General features: G+C 37.2%; 1 protein-coding gene across 1 annotated transcript in view; it reads left to right on the top strand.

Annotated features, from left to right (window-relative positions):
• DOCK3 (dedicator of cytokinesis 3) overlaps window positions 1–25,063 on the top strand; it is a 299,153-nt gene that overhangs the window by 143,064 nt on the left and 131,026 nt on the right. The window contains exons 8-9 of the mRNA XM_074344805.1: window positions 1,621–1,662; window positions 2,300–2,454. Coding sequence (XP_074200906.1) covers window positions 1,621–1,662; window positions 2,300–2,454 — 197 coding nt within the window. The remainder of the gene's footprint in view (window positions 1–1,620; window positions 1,663–2,299; window positions 2,455–25,063) is intronic.

The following is a 25,063-nucleotide window of genomic DNA, read 5'->3' as shown; positions in this document are numbered from 1 at the left end:
TGTGAGGTGCTTTCAGACTAGGCTGAAAAGTTCTCCCCAGATTTGATGCCTCTGAAGTTGTCAGCTGGGATGTTTTACACTGAAATTAGCTGTAAACTCCCATATACAGTTATAATTGAACATTTATGTTTGAGATTGGTAGTCATTTTTAAGAGTGAGTAAATTCACTTGAGAAAAATGACTTAGTGTAGCCCCTGAAAATAAGATAATGGAAAATATTTTAGGCCAGTAATCTTCCCAGTGCAATATGGGTCAGTAAACCATAGAAAGCTTGATATGTTTTGAAAGCCTGATTTTTTAAAAGCTTTTTTATAACCTGTTATATATAAAGTTTTCTCTTGTACATATACATTCTATGTGATGATTTCCCCAGTTGGTGAAAACCTGTTTTTGTTATATTTAATATGTATCATGGAAACATATAGTCCCATGGAATGAACATTAATCATTAATAATAATCAATGTAGCTAATAGTGCACATGAATATTTAATAATTAGCAAATATAGCTGGTGAGATACACTTAAATTAATATTTAATTAATATTAATTTTATTTAAGTTTTATTTAGAGTTAAATGTGTATATTTGTTAAAGAAATGAAACCATTCTGCTTAGCAACCATATTTCTTACCCACAGTTCACCAAATGAGCGCTGTCTCACAACCTCTAGGACCAAAAGGGAGCAGGATAGAAACTCGCATTTTTAAGTCTACCAGGACCAGAGAGTGAATGTGTGTGAACCCACCATTCTTGCTAACCAGGGTTTGCTTCTAAATGTGACTGACTTTTCTGAAATAACTAATAATGAAGAAGAATACCAATAATGAGAAGAAAACTAATTATAGATAACAGTGACCAACCACGTACAGTGTGTACTGGGCTGGGTTAATCTGCACAGAACCCTGTGAGGTTCAGCAAAAAATGCTGTCCTCACTTTACAGATGAGGAAAAAATAAGTCAAGATTTAAAACCAGGATGTCCTGACTTGCACTTAGGTCCCTGACTACTATGTCATGCTGCTTCCCCGTCATGAAATTTTAGCCTCACAGTAATCTTGTGAGGAAGATAATAAAAGCTTTTATTTAAATTTTACAGTTGAGGAAAATGTCTCTTGAGAGAGTGAGCAATTTGTCCTATTTGCATGTAGCTGGGATTGCGATCTACTTCTAACTTTAGGCAGCAACAAAGAAACAGCATGGAGAGATGTTAGGGAGGGACTGCCTTGTGATTAAAGGCTATACCTTCTCCCATGTGGTGAGCCTGAAGAAGGTGGATCACACAGTGTAGGACGTGACGCAGTGTGTGGTGAGGACAGTGGCAAAGCAAAAATCTAGTAGCAAGCACCCACCTGTGAATTGGCTGGTACTCTAAAATGAAAGGGCCTGGATTTGGATCCAGACTTTGCCACCTTCTTGCTGTGTGGGACCCTTAGCATGTTAACTTCTTTACACTAAGCCTTAGTTTCCTCCATCAAATACAAATAATATTTGTCTAACAAGGTTATTAGGATTAAATGAGATCATATATGTAAAAGACATATCAGTGCCTAACATATAGAAGGTGCTTAATTAAAGTTAGTTTCCTTCCCAGTTGAGTGAAATTTCTTTCTTTCTTTCCATAGCATTTGTCAAGCCGGCAGAGCGTACAGCAAAGCACATCCCAGGTAAGCAGCTTAACCAGGCCTCGCAGTTTGTTCCCTCAGTTCTTATGACAAAATAGAGATGCAGCAGGAAATGACAGACACTGCTGACTTCCTGATTGTGTGGTGCCTCTCCTCTAAGGAGCCCTGACCTCCAGCTAGATTTAGCAAGTCTCCACTCCTCTGTGCAAATTTACATAAGCACAATGGAAACAAAGTAGACTGAGAGACTAAAATGAATCAGTCTGCAAACATCAAAATAGTATTCAGAATGGTATTTAGTATTAACATCTAACAGTGTAAATCAAGTGCATCACGATCATGACAGCAACTCTAAGAAATGACCTTGGAAATAGTTGTCTGGAGAATTTAGATGTTTCTAACCTGGTAGAGATTTTGAGTTCACGCAGAAGTTGAAATTACTGTTCCCATATCTCCTTCACTCTGTTTACTTTTCCCAGCTGCATATTTGCCCACTTCAGACCACACATATTGGTACAGCATCTGCTACTAGCAAAGAGAACACCTTCAGTCAATCTCTCTCTCTCAAATAGTCCCCTTCAGCGTATGAGGAGAGTTAATCAGTTAGTTTTAGTTTTATTTATGATCAATATAATGACTAACTAAAATAAAAATCACTGTTTTTTGCCTTCCTCATTAGGTAGATACAATGCGCCCACGTCATGGTGAAACCTGTCGGATACCAGTGCCACATCACTTCTTCCTCAGCCTGAAGAGTTTCACCTACAATACCATTGGGGAGGATACCGATGTCTTCTTTTCCTTATATGATATGAGAGAAGGCAAGCAGATCAGGTAAAAGTTATTAGAAGTTCTGGTGAGGTTGAGACTCTAGTAGGATGGTGTGTCCTGGTTCATAGGCATCTCTGGACTTCGGAGAAGATAGATGCACAGACAAGGCAAAACAAGATAAAGTAACCTCCCCTTATTTAGCTGAGAGTTTTGCCTCAAATCCCAGTGTACCTTGAAGTCATGTGTGGGCACTTTTGTATCTTGTGCCTATTTCCACATGGAAGCTCAAATCCTGATCTTGGCCATCACCACCTCAGGGAGAGAAAAGGATGCATCTATTCAATGCCAGAGAAAACACATAGGATAAACATAGAACAAAGCAAATTCAGCAAAGAGGCCCAGCTCTTGAATGCAGGAGACCCTGAGCTCTGCTCTCCTACATGTAGAGGAGAGGGTTCACAGGGAAATTGTCTAATGTCCTGTCTGAGAGCAGCCCCAGTCCTCACTATCAGTCTACGTTGTGAAAGGAAGGGCATCTTCTGGGCAAAAGGGAAAGCTGGCCTGACTCCATCACTGCTCTTTGTCTTGGATTGGAGGAGAAGCCACAGAAAGGGACTGACATGCATTAGACCATGTTTCTTGACAGAACAGTGAGACCCTTAGACATAAGCAACTGCAGCAGTGCTTTTTCCCTTGAAAGGTAGGGAGAAATCAAGGAAACACTCTAGCCTTCTCTTCCTCTAGAGGCTAGCCAAGGTTCTGAATGGATGAGATGCCCTTTGTAGCCAACTTGGAATTTTTGGAAGCCCAGGCATTTCTCTGTGGTTATTTTCTAGATGGGGCCAAGAGAAAATAAGTCTTGGGATATTTTTATATTGCTTGGGGACTTTCTGTGTTGAGTGCTTTATGGGTATTTTGTTGTTGTTGTTTTACTTAATAGCATTTTGAAATCAGTGGTTTCACTTTCCCAGTTGCATGTTACATGTGGCAAAATGAAAAATGAAAGTTGTAACAGAGTACAAAAGAGAAGCAGTTAATTTGCATGTTTCACAGTGCCTCTAATCTTATCCCTCCTCCCCACCAAAATTAAAGCACTGTGCTTCATTCTGGCATAAGAATAAAATAATACTCTCATTGACGAGGGCATGTGGGTTTTCCTTGCCTCCAGTGGCTCCCAGTATGTGCTTCTAGGAAAACTGTGGTAGAGGACGTGGTAGTGATGGTGATGGAAGCTCTAGCTGCTGCACAGGCAAGATTTACAGGCCAGGGCTGTGTGGACATAGATTCTGGCTGTTCTTATTTTTCTGCTAGACTAGAAGATTGTAAACTTTATTATTTATGTTTGTGTGTGAAAAAATCCTTTCTTCAAGATAAATTTTCTAAGAAAGTCCAATAAATTTTTAAATGACCTAATCATTTACAGCAACTCTACAAAAATTTTTTCTTAGTTTTTCCAATTTCTTCTTTTAAAATGTTTTATTGTTTCTTTTTTTTAACATTTTTTATTGATTTATAATCATTTTACAATGTGTCAAATTCCAGTGTTCAGCACAATTTTTCAGTCATTCATGGACATATACACACTCATTGTCACATTTTTTTCTCTGTGAGTTATCATAACATTTTGTGTATATTTCCCTGTGCTATACAGTGTAATCTTGTTTTGTTTTATTGTTTCTTGAGACTAAATTATAAGTAATAAATCCAAAGATAAAACAACTAGTGCATTGATGATCCTGCCTGGAACTACTCCACTGTTGAAGGAAAAGGGGAAATAACAGGAATCACATCATGCCCCTGCCTCTGCCTTACCTAGTACCCCATGGAACCACTGAAAGTCCATGGTTGCAGTTTGAAAATGAGAGCATACTACTTTGAGTGCCAGGGACTGTCTTCTCTCTCTGTGATCTGAGCACCACACACAGTGCCTGTGTCCAGTACGTTCTTTTTTGGGCTTACTGCACAGAGAAGAACCAGGCCCAGTAAAGGCACCCTCCTGCTCTGGTTTATAATCCGTGCAAGATCATCAATGCCCCAGTAGTTTTATCTTTGGATTTATTGTTTGTAATTTAGTCTCAAGAAACAATAAAACATTTTAAAAAAAGAAATGTTTAAAAAAATTTTTGTAGAGTTGCTGGCAATGATTAGGTCATTTAAAAATCCCCAGATATTAGAGAACTATACCACCTTCACATAATAAAATTGTAAGATTCTCAGTTGAAAATATCAATTTTCTTCAGTTTTGAGAGTGAACTAATAAGTAGAATTTTAGATTTAGGTTTAATCAATAAATGTTCTTCTTTCCATTAGGATTTGTGTACTTGTATAAGCCCTCAAAGATTTTAGGTCATTGGGCTGGTGTTACTAGATAAATATGCTTTCATTATGATTAGGTATTAAACTGGTCATACATTACTTTCTCAAAGCAGTTATCAGAAGTCACAAAAGGTTAGGGATGTATTACATCAAGTGTTCAGAGTGCTGAAACAGAGCTATCAGTTTAATTATTTCTGCTCCTCAAGATAACTCCTTGAGTGACTGTCTTTCCAATCCAATATTGCTAATCTAATCTCCAATCAAATGGTGCTAGTCTAGTGTTCAGTATTGCCGGGACACTCTTACCTTTGTGCTAAAGAACGCATGTGAGCAGGGGAACAGGCTAAAGAAAAAACCAGCTATTCCTCTACTGTAAGTTTCATTGCTGATTCCATAGGCAAACCTCGGGGGTCTAAAGTGAATGATAAATTGCAAATCCACATAGCACATTCTGATATATGTTGACTGATGAGTATTAGATGATCTACTGGAGAGCAGGAGCAGCAGCTGATAGGATAGGGCGTTGGCAGCTTTAACTATTTCTTGTGACATTTCATCTTTCCAAACAGAGTCATAAATATTTAGCCTTGAAACCTAAATCTCTAAGTAAGACCTCCCCCGGAGCTTCAGGTCCTGTTTCCTGCCAGACATAGTCCCTGGATGTCCTTCAGACACTTCTACCTCAACATATCTAAGCTGCATTCACTTTCTTTCCTCACACATATACTTCCTCCTGTGTTCTTTAAATCAAGTGAGAGGCATTATTGTTTGATCAGAGATCCAGGTCAGAAACTTAGGAGTCCTCTTAGGCTCCTCCTTCTCTATCTCCTCTTCTCAATTAATCACTGTATTCTGTTAACTTCTATCTTGTAATATCAGTCAGATCACTGCCTGCAGTTTATCCTTGCTGTCACCCCAGATCCTTCACATTTCTTCTGAAACATAGACTCCCTGAATGTCTCTTCTTACCCTAAGTTATTCTTCACACCACCATCATAATTCTCTAAAAAATGCAAATTGTTCATGTCAGTTCCCGCATAACCACATAATTGTTCATGCTGCTCTCAGTAAAGCTCTTGTGATTTAGCATGGCATAAAAGGTATAATTCTGCCTACTTCTCTAACCGTATTTCATGCATCCTCTTTTGCCCTGATGACTTATTTGGCTTTTTCTAAACATGCCTTACTCTTTTATGCCTCCCTACTTTTGTTGGCTTGGTAAATTCCATTTTTATTGCCTATGTCTCAACACTGAACTGTAAGCATCAAGAGAACAGAGATTTTTTTTTTTTAATCTGACTCACCGGAAAATTCCTTGAACATAGGAAGAGTATTGGCGTATAGTAGGTACTCAGTAGTTATTTGTTGAATGAATGAGTAGTCTACTTAAATGTAGCAACAAACCTAGTTATTTCTCTTACCACTTCCCTCTTTCTCTCTCTCCCTCCCTCTCTGTAAAACATATAACTCAGTGGTTTTTAATGTAAGAGTCAAGGAGAGTTTTACTATAATTATTGAATCCAGCCAAGTGAAAAAATGATTAGTTCAATTTTGGCTATGTTGAATTTGAGGGGATTGCTAGACAAACCACAGGCCATGTGGTTGGGGCATCTGGGATACAGGTAAGCTGTCACAAATGAAGATGAGAATTTTCATAGGCATAGTTCCTGCATGCAAAAACAAAGCTGTCTAAAAATGTGATAGCATGTGAGAAGAGCAAAGAGCAAAACACAGGAAATATTTCAGTTATTAAGAAAACACTTTATGTAACTAACGTGCAGTGTGCTGTCAGGTAATGTAGGAGTTCATTTAAGGTTGGGGGAGAAGTGCAAGTAAAAGAGAAGAAACATTAAACAAAGCTGAAGGCATCACATTTCTTGATTTCAAAATATTTACAAAGCTACAGCAATCAAAACAGTATGGTACTAACACAACATTGTAAACTAACTATACTTCAATTGAAAAAACATTATGATACTGTCATAAAAACAGATACAAAGACTTGTGGAACAGAATAGACAGTTTGGAAATAAACCCACACATATACAGTCAACTGATCTTTGACAAAGGTGCTAAGAATACACAATGGGGAAAGGATAGCCTCTTCAATAAATGGTGTTGGGAAAGCTGGACACCCATATGCAAAAGAATGAAATTTTACCTTTGTAACACACACAAAAATCAACTCAAAATGGATTAAAGACTTAATGTAAGACCTGAAACCATAAAGCTCCTAAAAGGAAACAGAAAAAAAGCTTATGACATTGGCCTTGACAATGATTTTTTGGATACAACACCAAAAGAATAAGCAACAAGAGCAAAAGTAGACAAGTGAGATTATATCAAAATTAAAAATTTCATTCTGTACAGCAGAGGAAACAATCAAGAAAATGAAGGCAACCTATAAAATGGGAGAAAATTTTTGCAAAATAATATCCAAATCGGGTAAGGGATTAATATCCAAAATATATAAAGAACACAACTTAAAAACATAAAAACAAACAGAGCAATTAAAAAGCTGACAGAAGAACTAAACATTTTTCTGAAGAGAACATCAAAATGAAATGTTGCTCAGCATCACTAATCATCGGGGAGACGCAAATAAAAACCAAAATGAGATATCACCTCATACTGGTTAGAATGACTCGAGGATATGGTGAAAAGGGAACCCTGATATACTGTGGATGGGAATGTAATTTAATCCAACCACTATGGAAAACAATATGGAGGTTCCTCAGAAATTAAAACTAGATCTACCATATGATCCGGCAACTCCACTTCTGGATATATACCCAAAGGAAATGAAAACATGATTTTGACAAGATAATGCACACTCATGTTCATCACAGCATTATTTACAATGATCAAGATACGGAAACAACCCAAATGCCTGTGGATGGATGAATGGATAAAAACAATGTGTTATATATACACAATGGAATATTACTCAGCCATGGGAAAGGAGGATGTCCTACTATTTTCAACAGTATGGATGAATCTTGAGTACATTATGCTAAGTGAGTTAAGTCACACAGAGAAAGTATGGTATCACTTACATGTGGAATCTAAAGAAGTCAAATGGGGGAAAAAAGAATACAGTGGTGATTGCCAGGGGATGTGAGGGGGGAATAAGATCAGTGGTGTTTAAGAGTACAAACTTGTAACAAGTAGTAAATAAGCTATAGAGATCTAACATACAGTATGATTAATAAAAGACAATAATATTGTACTATGATGCAATGTGATAAGTGTTGCTTCAATGGCAATCATGTTACAATATATAAATATATCAAAGTAACACTGTACAGCTAAAGTTTACAAAATGTATCATGTCAAATTTATCAAATTAAAAAAAAAAAGATTAATGTTGGGGAGGATGTGGAGAAAAGGAAACCCTTGTACACTGCTGATGATGTAAACTAATGCAGCCACTATGGAAAACAATATAGGGGTTCCTCAAAAAATAGACAATAGAACTGTCCTATGATACAGCAATCCCACTTCTGGGTAAATGTATATATATACAAAGGAATTGAAATTAGGATCTCAAAGAGATAGCTGCATTCCCATGTTCATTACAGCATTATTTATAACAACCAAACAAGGAAGCAACTTAAGTTCCTACCAGTGGATGAATGGATAAAGAAATCTGTAGTATATACATACAGTGGAATATTGTTTAACCTTTAAAAAGAAGGAAATCCTGCCATTTGTAGTAAGATGGATAAACTTGGAGGATATTGTGCTTCATGAAATAAGCCAGATACAGAATAGATACTATGTAATACCACTTATATGAGGAGTCTAAACAGTCAGACTCTTAGGAGGAGAGAGTACAGTAGTGATTACTGGAGCCTAGGGGGAGAGGGAAATGGGGAGGTGTTAATTAAAGGGTACTTTTTCAGTTATACAAGATGAGTAAATTCTAGAGATCTACAATACAGCGTGGTGCCTACAGATAACTTATACTTAAATTTTTGCTAAGAGGATAAATCTTTTGTTAAGTGTTCTTATCTCACAGTATAAATAAATACTAATAGGTAAAGTGAAAGGAAACTTCTGGAGATGATGGGTATGTTTATGGCTTAGATTGTGGTGATGGTTTCATGGGTGCATGCTTATCTCCAGACTCTTCCAGTTGTATACATTAAATATATACAGCTTTTCATATGTCAATCATGCCTCAATAAAGTTTAAAAAAAAAGAATTGTGGAGAAATGTGACTTTTTCTAGGAAGTGTTACATCTGACATCTGTGTAAGACAATGAGATGTATATGTATTTTCTATGTCATCACATAACCAGTATGACAAACATTATGCAGATTTTCTTCACTTGTGCTTTGAAACAGAATTTTCTAAGATAATCTGTGATCTCATTACAGACAAATAAAATTGTCTTTTTTTGAAATAAAAAAAGAAATTACCTTATTCTCATTTTTTTATTAAATGGCATTTATCACATTCTATATAGTTTAGTCATTTATTGTGTTTATCATTTATTGTCTATTTCCCCATTTTGTCTCTTCCTGGGCAGGGATGTATTTTGTTCACTAAGGTACCTGTGTGCCTGGAACACTTCTTGTCACCTAGTAAGTGTTCAGTAAATATTTGTTGAGTAAATGAGTGTAACTATCCAGAATGCTGCAAAGAGATAAAAAGGAAATGAAGAATGTGAAAGTATTAAGGTACATGGAGAATAGAATGAGAAAGGGTAATTAACATCTAGAATCACAGAAAAGGAGAAAAGTAAAAAATGAGAAGATGTACTCCAAGAAATAATGGCTGATAATTTTTCATCATTGATGAAAGGCATGAAGACACAAATATAAGGCTGCTTGTTTGCTTTGCTCTTACAAGGTTCCTGTTTGGGAGCCATGCACTTTGACAATTGTTAGAGGATGAAGAAGCCAAGGGTGTTAAACAGAACTTGCCCTCATTACCGCCACCTCACTCAATGGTAAATTTACAACATCCAAGTTGGGCCAAAATTAAAATGCTTTGTTCTTAACAAATACAGTATACGTTGGGAAAAGCCATGAAGCCCACTGATGGTTTATGGTATCTTGATTAAAGGTTTCACCAGTATCAAAAACGAAGAAGCCTTTTAAACTATTTGACTTTCTCTTTTTTATTGAAGTATAGTTGGTTTACAATGTTGTGTTAGTTTCTGATGTACAGCATAGTGATTCAGTTACACATATTCAGTATATATATATTCCTTTTCATATTCTTTTTCATTATAGGCTATTACAGAGTATCGAATGTAGTTAGCTGTGCCAGCAGATACTACTATTAGACTTTTTAAACACTGTTGCACATAGATTCAATTAGATTTTAAATTTAAAAAGTAAAGGTATTCACAGAATTCCTTAGGTTCCCTCACCCAACTTAAAGTCAGATGAGACCTTAAATACTGTCAAGGACTTCCATTGACACAGCACCCTTATGGAAGAGCCATGGTATAGCTGTTCCTTTAGCTGCTTCCCAACACTGACCTTTGTGAACAGCTGCCCAAGCATTGTTTGAGGGTTTGTCAGTAAATGGGTGCCTTTCTGTGCCCCTCAGTTTTGCTGAGTCTCTCCTCCACTTTTACACTCTAGTTGTCAACAAACCAGATCATTGGCAATTCCCCTGCCCCCAGATAAAGAAAAATAAATGAATTACATTTTCAGCTTAGGATATTAGAAAAAGAAAAATAAACCTAAAGAAAGTAGAAGAAAGTAATACAATAATAGAACTTAAAGAAATAAACAATAGAGAGGATCAATAAAATAAAAACTGATTCTTTGGGAAAAAACTTTAAAAAATAGACATACTAGTAGCAAGGGTAATCAAGAAGAAAGGCAAACTATAAGTATTAAAAATTTTATGGAACACATTTTTAATTGATGTAAGAGTCACAAAACAAAATTAATCATTTTAAAGTGAGCAGTTGAATGTCATTTATTACATTCGCAATGTTGTGCAACCACCACCTCTGTTTAGTTCCAAAACATTGTCATCATCCCCAAAGGAAGCCCTGATAAACAGTTGTTCCTCATTCTCATTCATTCCTCCGCACCCCACTCCTGGAAGCTACCAGTCTGCATTCCATCTCTATGGATTTATCTGTTCTAGATATTTCATATAAGTGGATTCATACAGTGTGTGACCTTTTGCATCTGGAGTAATTTCACTTACGTTTTTAGGTTTTTTCATGTTGTTGCATGCATAAGGACCTCATTTCTTTATATGGCTGAATAATATTTCATTGTATGGTCATGCCACAATTTGTTTATTCAGTCATTCGTTGATAGACAGTTGTACTGTTTCTACCTTTTGGCTGTAGTGAAAAGTGCTGCTATAAACATGTATGTATGTGTATTTGTTTGAGTGCCTGTCTTCTGTTCTTTTAGGTTTATATATTGGTTTTAGGTATACACCTAGGAGTGGAACTGCTGGGTTATACAGTAATTCTGTATTTAACTTGAGAAACTGCCAAACTGTTTTCCACAGCAGCTGAACCATTTTACATTACTACCAGCAATGTATGAGGTTTCCAGTTTCTGCACATGCTCATCAGTGCTTGCTATTTTCTGGGTTTTTTTCCCTCCTCACTGTAACTTAAGTTGCATTTTCATGATGACTAATGATGGGAGCACATTTTCATGTTTTTAACCATTTGTGTATCTTCCTTGGAGAAATGTGTATTCAAGTCCTTTGCCCACTTTTAATTGGATGATTTGTCTTTTTGTTGAGTTTTAAGAGTTCTTTATGTTTCCTAGATACTAAGCCCTTATCTGATATATGATTTCCAAATCTTTCCCCTCCTGTAGGTTATCTTTTCACTTTCTTGATAGTGTCTTTTGATGCACAGCGGTTTTTGATGAAGCCTTGTATCTTTTTTTTTTTTTTGCTTGTATTTTTGGTGTCATGGTACACATTTTTAAATTGTATACATATACTATGAACAATTTGATACCAATAAATTTGTGCTCATATGTATAAGAATGCTGTTTTTGTAATAGCAAATATCTTAAGGCAGTCTAAATGTCCATAAGAGAAGAGAGGACTAAATAAGTAATAGTTTAGCCTTTGAAAAGATTGAGGTGAAAACAGGTGAGAGGGGGACTGAATTAGTTTTCTGTTGTTGCATAACAAATTAAAACAAATGTAATGGATTACAAAATTTCCCATTTTTTTAGTTCATAGTTCTGTAGGTTAGAAGTCTGCCAGGGCATTCTGGGTTCTTTGTTCAGGTTATCACAAGGCTGAAGTCAAAGGGTCAGTTGAGTTGTATTGTAATCTGAAAGCTGTAGGGGAAAATTTACTTACAAGTTTATGGTTTGTTATTGGCAGGATTCAGTTTCTTACGGTTGTCGGATAGAGGTTCCAGTTTCCTTGCTGGCTGTCAGCTGGGAACTGCTCTTAGCTCCTAATGGCCACCTGATTTTCTTGCTGTATAGCCCTCTGCATCTTCAGGTTAACAGCAACATCCTTCCCATGCCTTAAATCTCTTACTTTTCTGCAATTAGTGGGAGAAAATTCTGTGCTTTTAAAGGACTCATGGAATTAGGTCAGGCTCATCCACATAGTCTTCCTATTTTATGGTCAACTGTACCGTATAACATAACCTAATGCTGGGGTTAAAAGTCATCATACTTACAGTCCCAAGGATTATGCAACCCTAGGATTACTGGGGGGAAGTTTAGGAGACCATTTGAGGATTCTGCTTAAAACAGGGACTGCTTCTACATAAACATGTTCTATATAAGAAAGAAAGTTAATGAAATACTGTTCAGTGAAAATAGCAAGTTTACAACTGTATTATAGTTCGACTTGTCTTTGTGAGGAAAAACTATATATGTCTATATACATAAATATGTATTATAATAATATATTAAGAGGCTAAAATTTTTTAAAAGTCCTTGAACTGACAGATTTGAAGTTTTGATAGTAATTGTTTCTTAAAGTAGCTGACAACAGTCTTAAGGGAAAAATAGTTATAGCAAATTATAACAAATATTGGTTTTGCTGTATGAGTAGAAAAATATGAAAAAAATTTGTCATTTGTACTTCTCCCCTTCTTCCAGCCTTCTGGCTTGGTAGCCTGGAACAAAGATCTGCTTTGTTTTTGAGTGATAATGGGGTAAGAGAAAGATAAAGCTTATAAATGGCCAGAATTTAAAATGTCCTTTACATTTTTTTCCTAATATCATGGATTCCCTTTCTATAAGGAAGTCATCGCCTTTGTTAAAAATTTTTTTTTCTGCATATATGTCTGTCATGACTGTTAACCATTGTCTTAATCTATTTAATAATAACCACATAATCATCTCCTCAAAATAGTATAAACAATATTCTTTTAGAATTTGTGTGTTAAGATCTTTATTTGCTTCTGTATGGATAGTTTTTCTATTATGTGAATTTCCTTATTCACAGGAGGAGTATTACTGTGTAACTAATTTATTTCCTCTACACCACTGGTGTGCCTCTTGTTCTCGCTGGCCCTCTACAAATTTAGCAGAGTGCTCGAAAGCCTCTGAGTGCCAGTGATGGATTTCATCACTCAACTAGCTTTCCCTAAGGAGTCTTCAGTATACCACGTTTTTCTGCCAGGCCTTGGGAATACAGAGTTGCCCTCAAAAACTTAACCTCTCTTGATTATCATGTGAAAGCACTTATGGTAGCCATCTTTTCGTGGATGCTGTGCAAAGCAAGCCAAAATCCTTACTTCTTATTCTCTTGGAGTTTGCTCGACATTCAAAATACCCTTGTGTAGAATAAACTTTTTCTGGAAAATCAGCTGCTTCTGTAATTGAAGTAGAGGGCTCTGCCTGAGAGTCGAGCTTTGTACCCAAATGAGATAATCTGCCTCTATGAAAAATCTCAGGTACCTCTGGAGACAAATTTTCTTTTAAAATGGTGCCTTACACCTTTGTTTATTAAACCAGTTTTGCTCTTCTCTGCAAAAGAGGTCATGTCTTACAGTACAACAGGAGCTTATCTGTAGGAGCTCAGGCAGCCAGTCAAGGACCTGCACATCAGTCTTGATCTTTCCACCTAGGGCCCCATGGTATGGTCTAACCTATCTTAACTTGGTTTGGGACATAGACTCCAGCTTACTTCCAATACTCCCCCAAGGATTTTCTGTGAGTCCAAGCAGGAATAAGAGGAGCTAGTACCCTTGTCCTGGTGACTATCAACATCACTTTCATTTTCTACCCTGCTCTCATTGTCTGTATGCATAACTTCCCTGGAAATTACAAAGATCTAGGGAAATTAAAAATTAGTTCACTCTCTCATACAGAGTAAGCCAGGAATCTGTGCCCTATGGATGGAGAAGCCAATGCATGGATATTAAGTTAAACTATTTATAATCTTATTGTCTTACAAGTTTTCTCATTAATATATATTCTTATATAATGCAAAACTGAAAATATAGACGGAATGAATGCAAATATAGTTTAAAGCTAAATATATTTCACTCTAGTGGCCAAGCTAACCCAACATGCTTCTGCATATATGCCCAAGGCATCAGATCTTGCTCAGAAACTTTAGAGTGAAAATCTGCTTAGAGATAGGCAAAATGGAACTTTAATTTTAGATACGTACCTTGGCCTGTGGTTCAATCTGTGTCCTTTTTCATCTGAGCATAAGTTCAGAAATTGCTCTCCTATGTATGCCATCTCTTATTATATCCTGAGTCTAGATGTCAGACTGGAGAAAAATTTTAATACAATGTCCTACAGAGTCTGGACAAAAACAAAAGAAATGGTTGTGTTCTTTAAGAAGTTCTTTGTTTATAAGAAATTTGCCTTCTGCTCTGTCTAGACCATAATACACAGTGTAGAGTAGAATGCAAAGACTAATGCTTCTGATATAAGTTCAGAAAAATCCTCTGCCTAGAGAGGAATGTACAAAACTAAGGGGTTTCAGAATTAGAAGTTATAGTGGATTGGTACAGTCAAATGTTTATTTCTCACCTATTATGTGCTTCCACTAGTATGGGCTCTAGAGGTATGATAGTGAATAAGACACAAAAATTCTTGCCCTAGTGAAGCTTGTTTTCTAGTAGGGGTAGTCAGTCAATAAATAAAATAAATAAATAAGTTGTATAGTATATTTGGAAGGGTAAATGTCACAGGATAGAAAAAGTAGAGTATGAATGAGAATGTGCTATTTTGAATAAGGTATTCAGGGTAGGCCTTACTGAGAAGGTGAACATACCATGGGGCTATCTTCCAGGGGAGAGACCTCTTTTCTACCATCTTCTCACCTTTGGATCTCAAAATGACTTCCAAATTAATGAGGTGGAGCCAAGGGATGAAATTACAGCCATCCTTTTCACCCCTGGTCACTTAAAGGTAAATAAAGAAACTAAGTAGAAGGCCTTTGCAGTAATCCAGATGAGGGATGATGATGGCTTGGATTGGGGCTTTTTTTTAAGGTAGACCTGTGCTGGTTTCATTTCTGGTATGGAGGAGTGAGCTCCTAACAGCCTAGCCCTTCCACAACTATTAACAGTGGGTAAAATTCAAAAAAACAACCACATTAGGGTCCTGCAGAATGAACAAAACAAGCAAATTTTGGAGGGGAGTAAACCTTGGAGAAAGGGACTAACACAGGATGAGTTTCCTGTTTTTTGTGGGTTTGGTTGGAGCTGTAATCTCAGCATAGCATGGAGTAGCCAAAACTCCAATAGGAAGCCTGCCATATTTTTAGCCTGAGGTACCAAGAGACGGAGCTTGGGGCAAGCATGATCACTGATGGGAGTCCTGAAGAGAAGAGAGCAGGAGATAAAGAATCCCAAACTTTATATATCAACTCTTCCCATGTCACTGGCTGATCCCTCAGTCACACATATGCAAGGCATACTCAAAGCAGCTAGCAACTAAGACTAAGAGAAAACTGAGGTTTGACCTGCCATCAGTCACAGGAGAAACAGATTACAGGTTAAGTCTAACCAAGTTAATTCCTTATTAAAACAAAAATACTAACTGACCCTCTTCAGAAGAATATAAGAATATCGAGAGTCTTCACAACATAACTATGATGTCCAGGATACAACCCAAAATTATGGGACATAAGAGAACAAGGAAAACATGACCAGTCTTAGGGGAAAAGACAGTCAACAGAAGCCAATCCTGAGATAAATCAGATGTTGAAATTACCAGACAAGGATTTTAAAGCAGCTATTATAACATCTTCAGTAAATGAAAAGATAGTAAAAATTTCAACAGAAAAAACTTTTTAATACCAGATGGAAATTTTAGAATTGAAAAATAAAAATGTCACTGGAATAAAAATATCACTGGAAGAGACTAATTGAACCATGAGATGATAGCAGAGAGAACTGGTGAATTTGAAGACCAATATAAATCATCCAGTCTAAAGAAAAGAGAAAAATATTAAAGCAAAACAAAATAAACAACAAAGCATTAGGGTGACTATTTCAAAAGGCCCACATTGGAATTTCAGAAGAAAAGAAAAAGCATGGAACAGAGAGAACATTTGAAGAAATAATGGCAAATAACTTCCCAAATTTTGTGAAAGACGTAAATTTACAGATTTAAGAAGCCCATCAAAACCAAACAGGGTAAATATAACAAATTTTAAAAGCATCTAGTAAAAAATGACACGTTGTACACGGGAACAATTCATGTGATCATGGGCTTTTCATCAGAAACTATAGAGGCCATCTTTTAAATGTTGAAGGACAAACAAACACAAAATTATATATTCAGCAAAAAAGATCTTTCAAGGATGAAGAGAAAATAAAGACATTTTCAGATAAAGGAAAACAGAGAATTTGTCACCAGCAGAATTGCACTGCAAGACCTGTTAACAGAAGTTCTCCAGGCTAAAAGAAAGAATCGAAGGGAAACTCAGATATTCAGGAATGAATTAAGCATATTGTGGAAATGGTAAATATATTTTCCCCTTCATTTAAAAAAATGACTGTATAAAAAAAAGTAACATTTTCTTGAGTGTGTTCTAATGTATGTACATGTAGTGACTATGACAAGAATAGCAGAAAGGGTTGGGGAGTGGTTACTTAACCTCCACAGTTACAAAGTTTCTGCATTTTTTGTAAAATGGGAAGATATTAACTCTAAATTGCCTGTGAAAAGTTAAGGATGTGTAAAATAATGCAAAGAGGTACAGTTGAAAAGTCAGTAGATAAATGGAATTCTAAAATCTACCCAATAATGGAAGGTTCCTGAAACTGTTTTGGTTCTTTCTTCCTTCACATTCTAAAAGTACATGTTCATGGTGTCTTAGGGGCCAAATCCACATTAAGAAAGTATGATTTTAGGTATTATTCAAAACAGTAATGAGTTACCTTAGTGGCTAAATTTAATTAGTCTTTCTTAGAAAATTGCAAAACAGTAGAGGTGAAAATTATAAAGACAGTGGAAAAGAAAATATAACTTGTGGTAGGAGGAAAATCCTTTGTGAACAAAGTGGCAGTAAACTTCTGAACAAGTTTTCAACTTAAGTTGAAAACTAGAAAGTTGCCATAATATGCACACACTGATTCACTCCCTCAGTTCTTTAGTGTCAGCTGTGCAAGCAAAATGTTACAGAGCTTGCAGTGAACTGATAACCTTAATCAAATTAATTAATTATTTGTTATAAACTCTCAAGAAACACTTTTAGCATTAAGTCTGTAGTTGCAGAAATTACTTTGTGTAGAATCTAGCTGAATTTATATTAAAGGCATTCTTTTCCCCATTTCTACTCCTTCTTCAAGGTCAAAGCCATAGTAGAGCGATTCACACAGGTTAGTCATTTCTATTCCTAGCATCCGCTTGGCTCCATGCCTCGGGATGGTAATTCCTACTAGGTACTGTCAGCACAAGACAATTCTCAAAGGATTCATTCCAGCCATTCTGGTCCAAAAGACCATTTAGCTGCTTTTTTCTTTTTAAATATGGCTACTGCAGATCACAATCTGCTAAAAACCAGCAGAGAGTATCTACCAGAGATATCAAGGGCCAGGTTGAGATATATCACCACTAAGGGCTTTGTTAAAGAAAAGAATTATTCAGACACTTAGTGGAGACAAGCAGACTTTGTTCAGGATTGTTGCAGTAGATACAAGGACCACTACAGTGGGGTCTTGCAGTAGAGGGGAGAGATTGGGCTCAGTTATGACTACAACAAGAGAAGGTAGGGATTTATAGACAGTGAGCCAGAGTAGAAGTCAAGGGATGGAAAATTACTAAAAAGAAACATCAGGGGTTGGGGGGATCCTGGCTACACTAGCCTAACAAGATTCTTCCTGAAGGCAAGCCAGTGTGATCAGATATCACCTGGGAGTAATGGGGAATGAGGAGCCTAATTGATACCGAGGGGGTAATATATTGAAGGTGGGGGATTCTGGCTAAACCAACTTAACACAGGATTCTTGCTACTATTAAACAAACTAAGAAGGACATGGAAGTCTAGAAGTGGAAACCTCATTGAAAAACTCAGAGGAACCTGACTAGAGTTTGGTCAAGGAGACAATCTCTTCCTACTCAAAATGTGCAGTCTTGGTGCGGCCAAAGAATGTCTGATCTAGCCCTGTTATGTTCCTGATCAAGAGAATCCCTGCTATCAGGAAAGCACAACTGGTAAATATGTAGACAAGACAGTTTCAGGTACTACAACAGCTAAGGAGACTGCTTTTTAAGAGGAAATTTCATAGCCCCAAGTGTTTTGTGAAGGCTTTTTGAGCCAGGTGATGAGCACAGCTTTGGGAAATAAGCTGTCAGGAAGCTTTTAAAGGTATGGGAGTGGAAGTCCTGTGATTCAGTGAATTGACAATAGGCTGTCGGCCCTTTTTCAGGAGAGGTGTGTAGACCTTTCTGTGCAAGGAGACTTTTACTCTTCAAACACATGCGGTGCCAGCCGGGGCCTGCTCTTTTCTGAGGCAACTGAATGTTCCCTTCTTTTTGCTTCTGTTACCAACTCTGATACCAACACAGACTTAATTTCTTTCATGATCTTAAATCTCAAATTTACAGAATACAGCTAAAGAGATTCCAAAGTAGTGGATGAAGGAAAATATGAAAAGATGAAAGAAAATACAGGATTGAAGTTTGTTATATTTCTTGTGTTTCTTTCAAAGAGCTTTATTGTTGTTAAAATATATTTAGCTGGGTGAGATTTAACTAATTTGTGTTCCTCTGGAAACCAGATGCTTAAAGAAACAGCTCAAATATAAGTCCTGTGGCTAGTGTCGTTAGAGTCACAATCTTGGAGGATCTCTGAGGCAAGATTCGCTGAGACACAACTTGTGGTGATTGGAAGTGTTTCTGTGAGAACCAGAGGCATTTCTTCATGAACTAGGGATTATTTTCTCTGCCTTCACAAAGCAGTGTAAAACATCTGCCTACATTTAAATCTGAAGTTATTAGAGATCATCTCAGGGCAAAAAGATTTTTTATTGACATGTAGTTGCCGTACAATATTATATGTTACAGATGTATAATATAGTGATCACAGTTTTTAAAGGTTATACTCCATTTATAGTTATTGTAAAATATCGGCTATAGTCCCCATGTTGTATGATATATCCTTGTAGTTTATTTTATACCTAGTAGTTTGTACCTCTTAATTCCCTATCCCTATATGCTCCTCTTGCCTTCCCTCTCCCCACTGGTAACCACTAGTTTGTTCTCTGTATCTGTGAGTCTGCTTCTTTTCTGTTATAGTCAGTAGTTTGTTGTATTTTTTAAATTTCACATTTAAGTGATATCATATAGTATTTGTCTTTGACTTATTTCACTTAGTTTTTCACTTAGTGTAATGCCCTCCAAGTCCATCTATGTTGTTGCAAATGGCAAAATGTCATTCTTTTTATGGCTGAGTAGTATTCCGTTGTGTGTGTGTATATATATTATACACACCACATCTTCTTTATCCATTCATCTGTTGATGGACACTTAGGTTGCTTCCATATCTTGACATTTGTAAATAAGACTCCTTTGAACATTAGGCTGCATATCTCTTTTACAGTTAGTGTTTTTGTTTGTTTGATAGATACCCAAGAGTGGAATCACTGGGACATATGGCAGTTCTATTTTTAGTTTTTTGAGAAACCTCTGTATTGTTTTCCACAGTGGTTGCACCAATTTACATTCTCACCAACAGTGTATGAGGGTTCCTTTCTCCCACATCCTCACAAACGTGTGTTATTTGTGTTCTTTTTCTTGATAGCCGTTCTGACAGGTGTGAGGTAATATGTCATTGTGGTTTTGATATGCATTTCCCTGATGATTAATGATGTTGAGCGTCTTTTCATGGGTCTTTTATGCCATCTGCTTTTCCTCTTTGGAAAAATGTCTATTCAGTTCCTCTGCCCAGTTTTTAATCGGGTTGTTTATTTTTTGCTGTTGAGTTGTATGAGCTGTTTTTGTACATTGGATATTAACCCTTTATCAGTCATATTATTTAAAAATATTTTCTCCCACTCAGTAGATCATCTTTTCATTTTGTTGATGGTTTCCTTTGCTGTGCAAAAGCTTTTAAGTTAATTAGATCCCATTTGTTTATTTTTGTTTCAATTTCCTTTGCTTTCGGAGACTGATCCAAAAAAATATTGCTTCAGCTTATGTCAGAGGGTTTTCTGCCTATGTTTTCCTCTAGTAGTTTTATAGTATCCAGTCTTACATTTAGGTCCATCTTGAGTTTATTTTTTTATATGGTATTAGAGAATGTTCTTTTCTAAAATTTTTTTTTATTGAAGTATGGTCAGTTTACAGTGTTGTTAATTTCTGGTATACAGCATTTATTTATATAAATTTATACATATATATATATATTCCTCTTCCTACTCTTTTTCACTATAGGCCATTACATGTATTGAATATAGTTCCCTGTGCTATACAGTAGGACCTTGTTGTTTATCTATTTTATATGTAGTAGTTAGTATCTACAAATCCTGAATTCCCAATTTATCCCTCCCCACCTGCTGCCTCCACACTCTGCTCTTAACCAGAGTGTGGTCAGCCATGACCAGTCTGTGGTTTTATCCTCCTGTCCATGAGGATAGCTCAATCTAGCCATGCTCTATCCCTAATATCAGCCCTGCTTAAAATTCTCCTGCCTCAGCCTTGTAAGTCAGGACGCATCAGGATTCCTGGACTTAACTTCTGAGGTCTCTCCTTGCCCTTGTCCTCAACTCTCTGAACTCACACTCCTGCTGGAGCCTACCTGCCTTACCCTGATTAGTGCTGCCAGATAAGCTGGGCTGCTTAACCCCTCTGTACTTCCATTTCGTCAGCTATAAAATAGTAGTGTCTGCTTCATCATTGTGTTAATACATGCAGGGTCCCTAGATTAGGCCTTGGCAGATAGAAAATTTCAGTAAGTATTCACAATTATCATTGTTATTACACATGTCAGAACTTTGCTCTTGAGTCCAAGCGTCAGTGGTTTTGTATGCTTTAGCTGGGCTTCTGAAAGACAGAAAGGGCAAATATAGGTCTATTGCCACTGCAAAGATTCTTTCTACCACAGAGGCCCCGCTTTTGCTGGGCACCTGGCAGACAGCCTCCCCTGAGACCTCAAGTGACCGAATCTCTGTTAGCTTTGCCTGGGAGGCAAGATAGCAGAGAGATTCCATCAAGCTAAGATGTCATCAGAGCCCTGTGGCAGCAGCAGGCACATTCAGAATGTTCATTTATTGCTATGGAGCCCATGAGAGCCTTTAAAGCAGGAAAAAGCTTTGTGTATATATATTGGAGTCTTCTTTGGGGAAAACTGCCCCTTTATTATTTTCTCATTTTGCCCTCAGCTACCTTGGTATTTTAATTGTGTTGTTTTTATAAAGTTATTAAAAGTCAACAAGATTTTATTAGGTAAAATTTATTTTTATTTAGTAAGTCTCTTTAAGCTGTAAATTCTGTACTTGAGTCTTTGAGGGTTGCAGAGATGTAGGACATACAATCTCTGCTGCTTTACAGACAAGGACACTGGACTTAAAAGATGTGTTGGAGACCCCCGGGACAACCTCTTGTCCTTCACTAGAAGAACTTGTGGGACTCAGCATATAGTCTTACTCATAGCTGAGGTTTTTTACAATGACCCAGTAAGGATACACAGGTGGGTTGTAAGGAAGGTCTGAAGGGATCCTTGTGCAGGCTTCCGTATACCCTCTCCTTCACATGAGGGGTCACACATAGCACATTCTTCCAGCAGTGAAAATGCAGTAACGTGTGCAGTGTTTCTGGCTAAGAAGCCCATTAGAGACCCAGCAACCAGCATTCGTTGGGGCCTGTCACGTAGGCACCCCCTACCCCCTGCTTAGCATATACAAAATTCCCAGAAGGGAAGGAAGTGTTCAGCATAAACCATATTGTTCACGTAAACAGTCTAGGCATGGTGAGCCACCCTTAACTGTTGGAAACACTCCAAGAGCCAAATTCCCAGATGCCAGGCAAAAGCCAGCCTTGCAGGCAGGTTTTTCTAGGGATAGCAGTCTCAGTCCTGCTATATTAACTCTTCTCTGCACAGAGAAGTTGTCACATACGTACACAACTAGCTCTAATGCTACCCTGGTAGAGTCACTGCCATTATTGGTTAGATGTTAGAGAAAGAATAGGTCCCTCCTGACTGATGGTTCACAGAAACCTTTGTGATACCAAATGCTTGAGCAGTACCTCAAAGGATAGGCAGGGTTTGAGCAGCAGAGAGAAGCAGGGAGACAGGATGCAGTGAACAAATAAGTACTTTTAGGGAAAGGCTATCAGGTATGTTGATGGCAGTAGGGGAACCTGGAAAGTCAGGGAGAGGACAGATGCTACAAAGCATGGACTACCAGGAGGAGGCTTTATCTGCAGAGATGGAGCATCTCTGAAAGTTTCTCTTTTTATGAGAAGAGTCGTATTGTTTAAGCCATATCTGCAGAAAATATGTCTAGCAGTAATTGATAGACTGACCTGGAGGTTGGAGTGCCTAGAGATAGAAGGCTACAGAAGATACTTGGATGTATTCCCGAAAGGCTTGGGCCTCAGAAGATGTTCATTTATTTATGGCCCACCTAAATCTATAGGAAATGTAAAATAAATGGAGAGGGCAAAAATGGAGTCTCCAAACACAGACTATGTCTGTGTCGTAAGATTACCCTTTAGTACCCTGGCTGGCAGGTCAGAGATGATTAGGCCTGTTTTAACACGTGCAGTGAATTTGTGCTAACTGCTGTAACGTTCTGAATGCAGAAAAGAGGTTGCATTTACTTAAAAATAATGTGTAACCTATACTTACTAGAGTACTCAGAAACTGCCAAGTTCCCATCCCAAGTCTGCACAAATATCTGGCTGTTTTGTCCCAGCCCCAGGCACAGATAGAGCACATTTTTCATGAAGCTGAAAATTACTCTATGTACACATCTGGGTTTCAAGTCTGCCCCACTCTCAACAAAAAGTTCAGAAGGGGCCAAAGGGCAGACTACATGGAACCTGTTCACTGGCAGTTTTTTATATCCTATCTGACTTCCTAGATTCTTGTCCCAGATCCCTGGCCATTGACATCTCAGACTGCCTCACTTGGGACCTGTATTCCTGGCTCACAAAATTTTAGTTCACCCCATATGTGTAGATGTCTTCATCTATACTTTGACTGCTAGGTTCTCAGATGTCTCCTTGCCTCTCACATGCCCATTTCTAAGCCTTAGAGATCAGGAACTCCTGCCCTGGAGAGTGCCATTTCTTGCCCTGGCCCTCTGAACACCTTTCCTTCACCCCCAATACCCCATCTGTGTATCCTGACCCTAGTGTTGCCAGCACTGTAATTTTGTGCTTTGGAGCAATGCTGCTATGCAGTAGTACAGAGCCATTTGTCTCGGTGACCACCCCTCCCCTATAGAGCTATAGTGTCCAATAGAACTTTTTAGGATAATATAAATGTTCTGTTTATGGTAGAACATTATGGTATGCGTGGTAGCCACTAGATACATTTGCTGTTTAGCACTTGATACATGGCTAGCATGACTGAGAACTGAGTTGCTAATTTTATTAATTTTAATTAAACTTAAATATTCACAATTACATGTGGCTAGTGCCTGTCACATTGTGTGGCATGGCATGGAACCTGGTGGACTGAGTGATCTGGTGAACTGGTTGTGGAGGGCCATGGCAGAAAGGGTAGACTTGGTCCATGTGCACAGGATACCAAGAGGAGGGAAAGACATGAAGCCAAAGAGGAAAATTAAGGAAAAAGTCCTTTGTGGTCTCAAGTGCTTCCATTTGTGCACAATTTCTACATATATAATGCTTAGAGTTATGTACTATTTTTAAATTGGTTTACTTTTTTATCAATATTAAATCTCATTTTCACTATTTAAATATATATCACAAAAGACAATTATGTACAGGATTAGTGCAGACTTTGGAGCATTGAGACTTAAAGTCTTATCTCTATACATTACTAGCTATGTTACTGTAAGATTGTTTTTAAAATAATATAACCAATTTTCCATATTAAAGGAAAGTAAAAAAGAATTTGACATAGTGCAGTAGACATGGTTTCTATATCTTAAACTTAAAAAAAAATTAGAGTTCCTAAATACTTCTTTCAAAGTTTTAGTACTTAGGAAATCTTTATTTGCTGCTGTTCCCTGAGATTATTCCTGAGCTTCTCAGTTTTATACTTTAAAAGCCTAGAAAATATCTAGTGAAATATCTGACAGATTTAAATATTTATTTGGTTTTCAGGTTGGCTGAGGTTTCTAGCTTCTATTCAGGAAACAGTCAAGATTTTCCTGTTTCTTCTGAGTATGTTTATTTTGGTTTCTATAAACTCTGCCTTTCCCATCAGGACTCCCTCATGACATATAATATCATATTAAACAGCAAGACTTTGCCTCACCGAGGCACTGAAACAATAGCAGAATTAGTGACAAGAACAAGTTAATAAGTGTAAATAACATGTATTCTGGTATCCTTAATCAGAAGAATTACATAATTACAACAGGCCAAATTTGTAGAAATGTGTGTGTGTGTTTTATATGGCAGACCAGGAACAGCCTTAAACAAATACCATGATTTTTCTTTCATCTATGAATATGTATTCCTCTTTCCCTGTATCATGCCAGAGAGAAAACATGTGTAGTGAGTAAAGGAATGAAATTAAAAAGAACAATGTTCACATTTTGAACAAAGAGCCAAAGAAATGGAAATCACAGAACAAAAGAGTATCAGTAAGTATAAGTGTAGGTAATGAGGGAACGGGGAGCGAGATCAGGAAGATAACTCTTTTCATGGAAAACTTGGAGTATTCCTCCCAGGTTCCTATTTATCACATAGATTACTGTATGAAGGTGCTGATAAACTCTGAAATGTAGTACACACATTGGTAATTGCCATTTGTCCTGTTCAAAACCTT

The sequence above is a fragment of the Camelus bactrianus genome, chromosome 17, assembly GCF_048773025.1.
Source record: "Camelus bactrianus isolate YW-2024 breed Bactrian camel chromosome 17, ASM4877302v1, whole genome shotgun sequence".
NCBI classification, from domain to species: domain Eukaryota; kingdom Metazoa; phylum Chordata; class Mammalia; order Artiodactyla; family Camelidae; genus Camelus; species Camelus bactrianus.
This window is presented reverse-complemented; position numbering and strand designations above follow the sequence as displayed.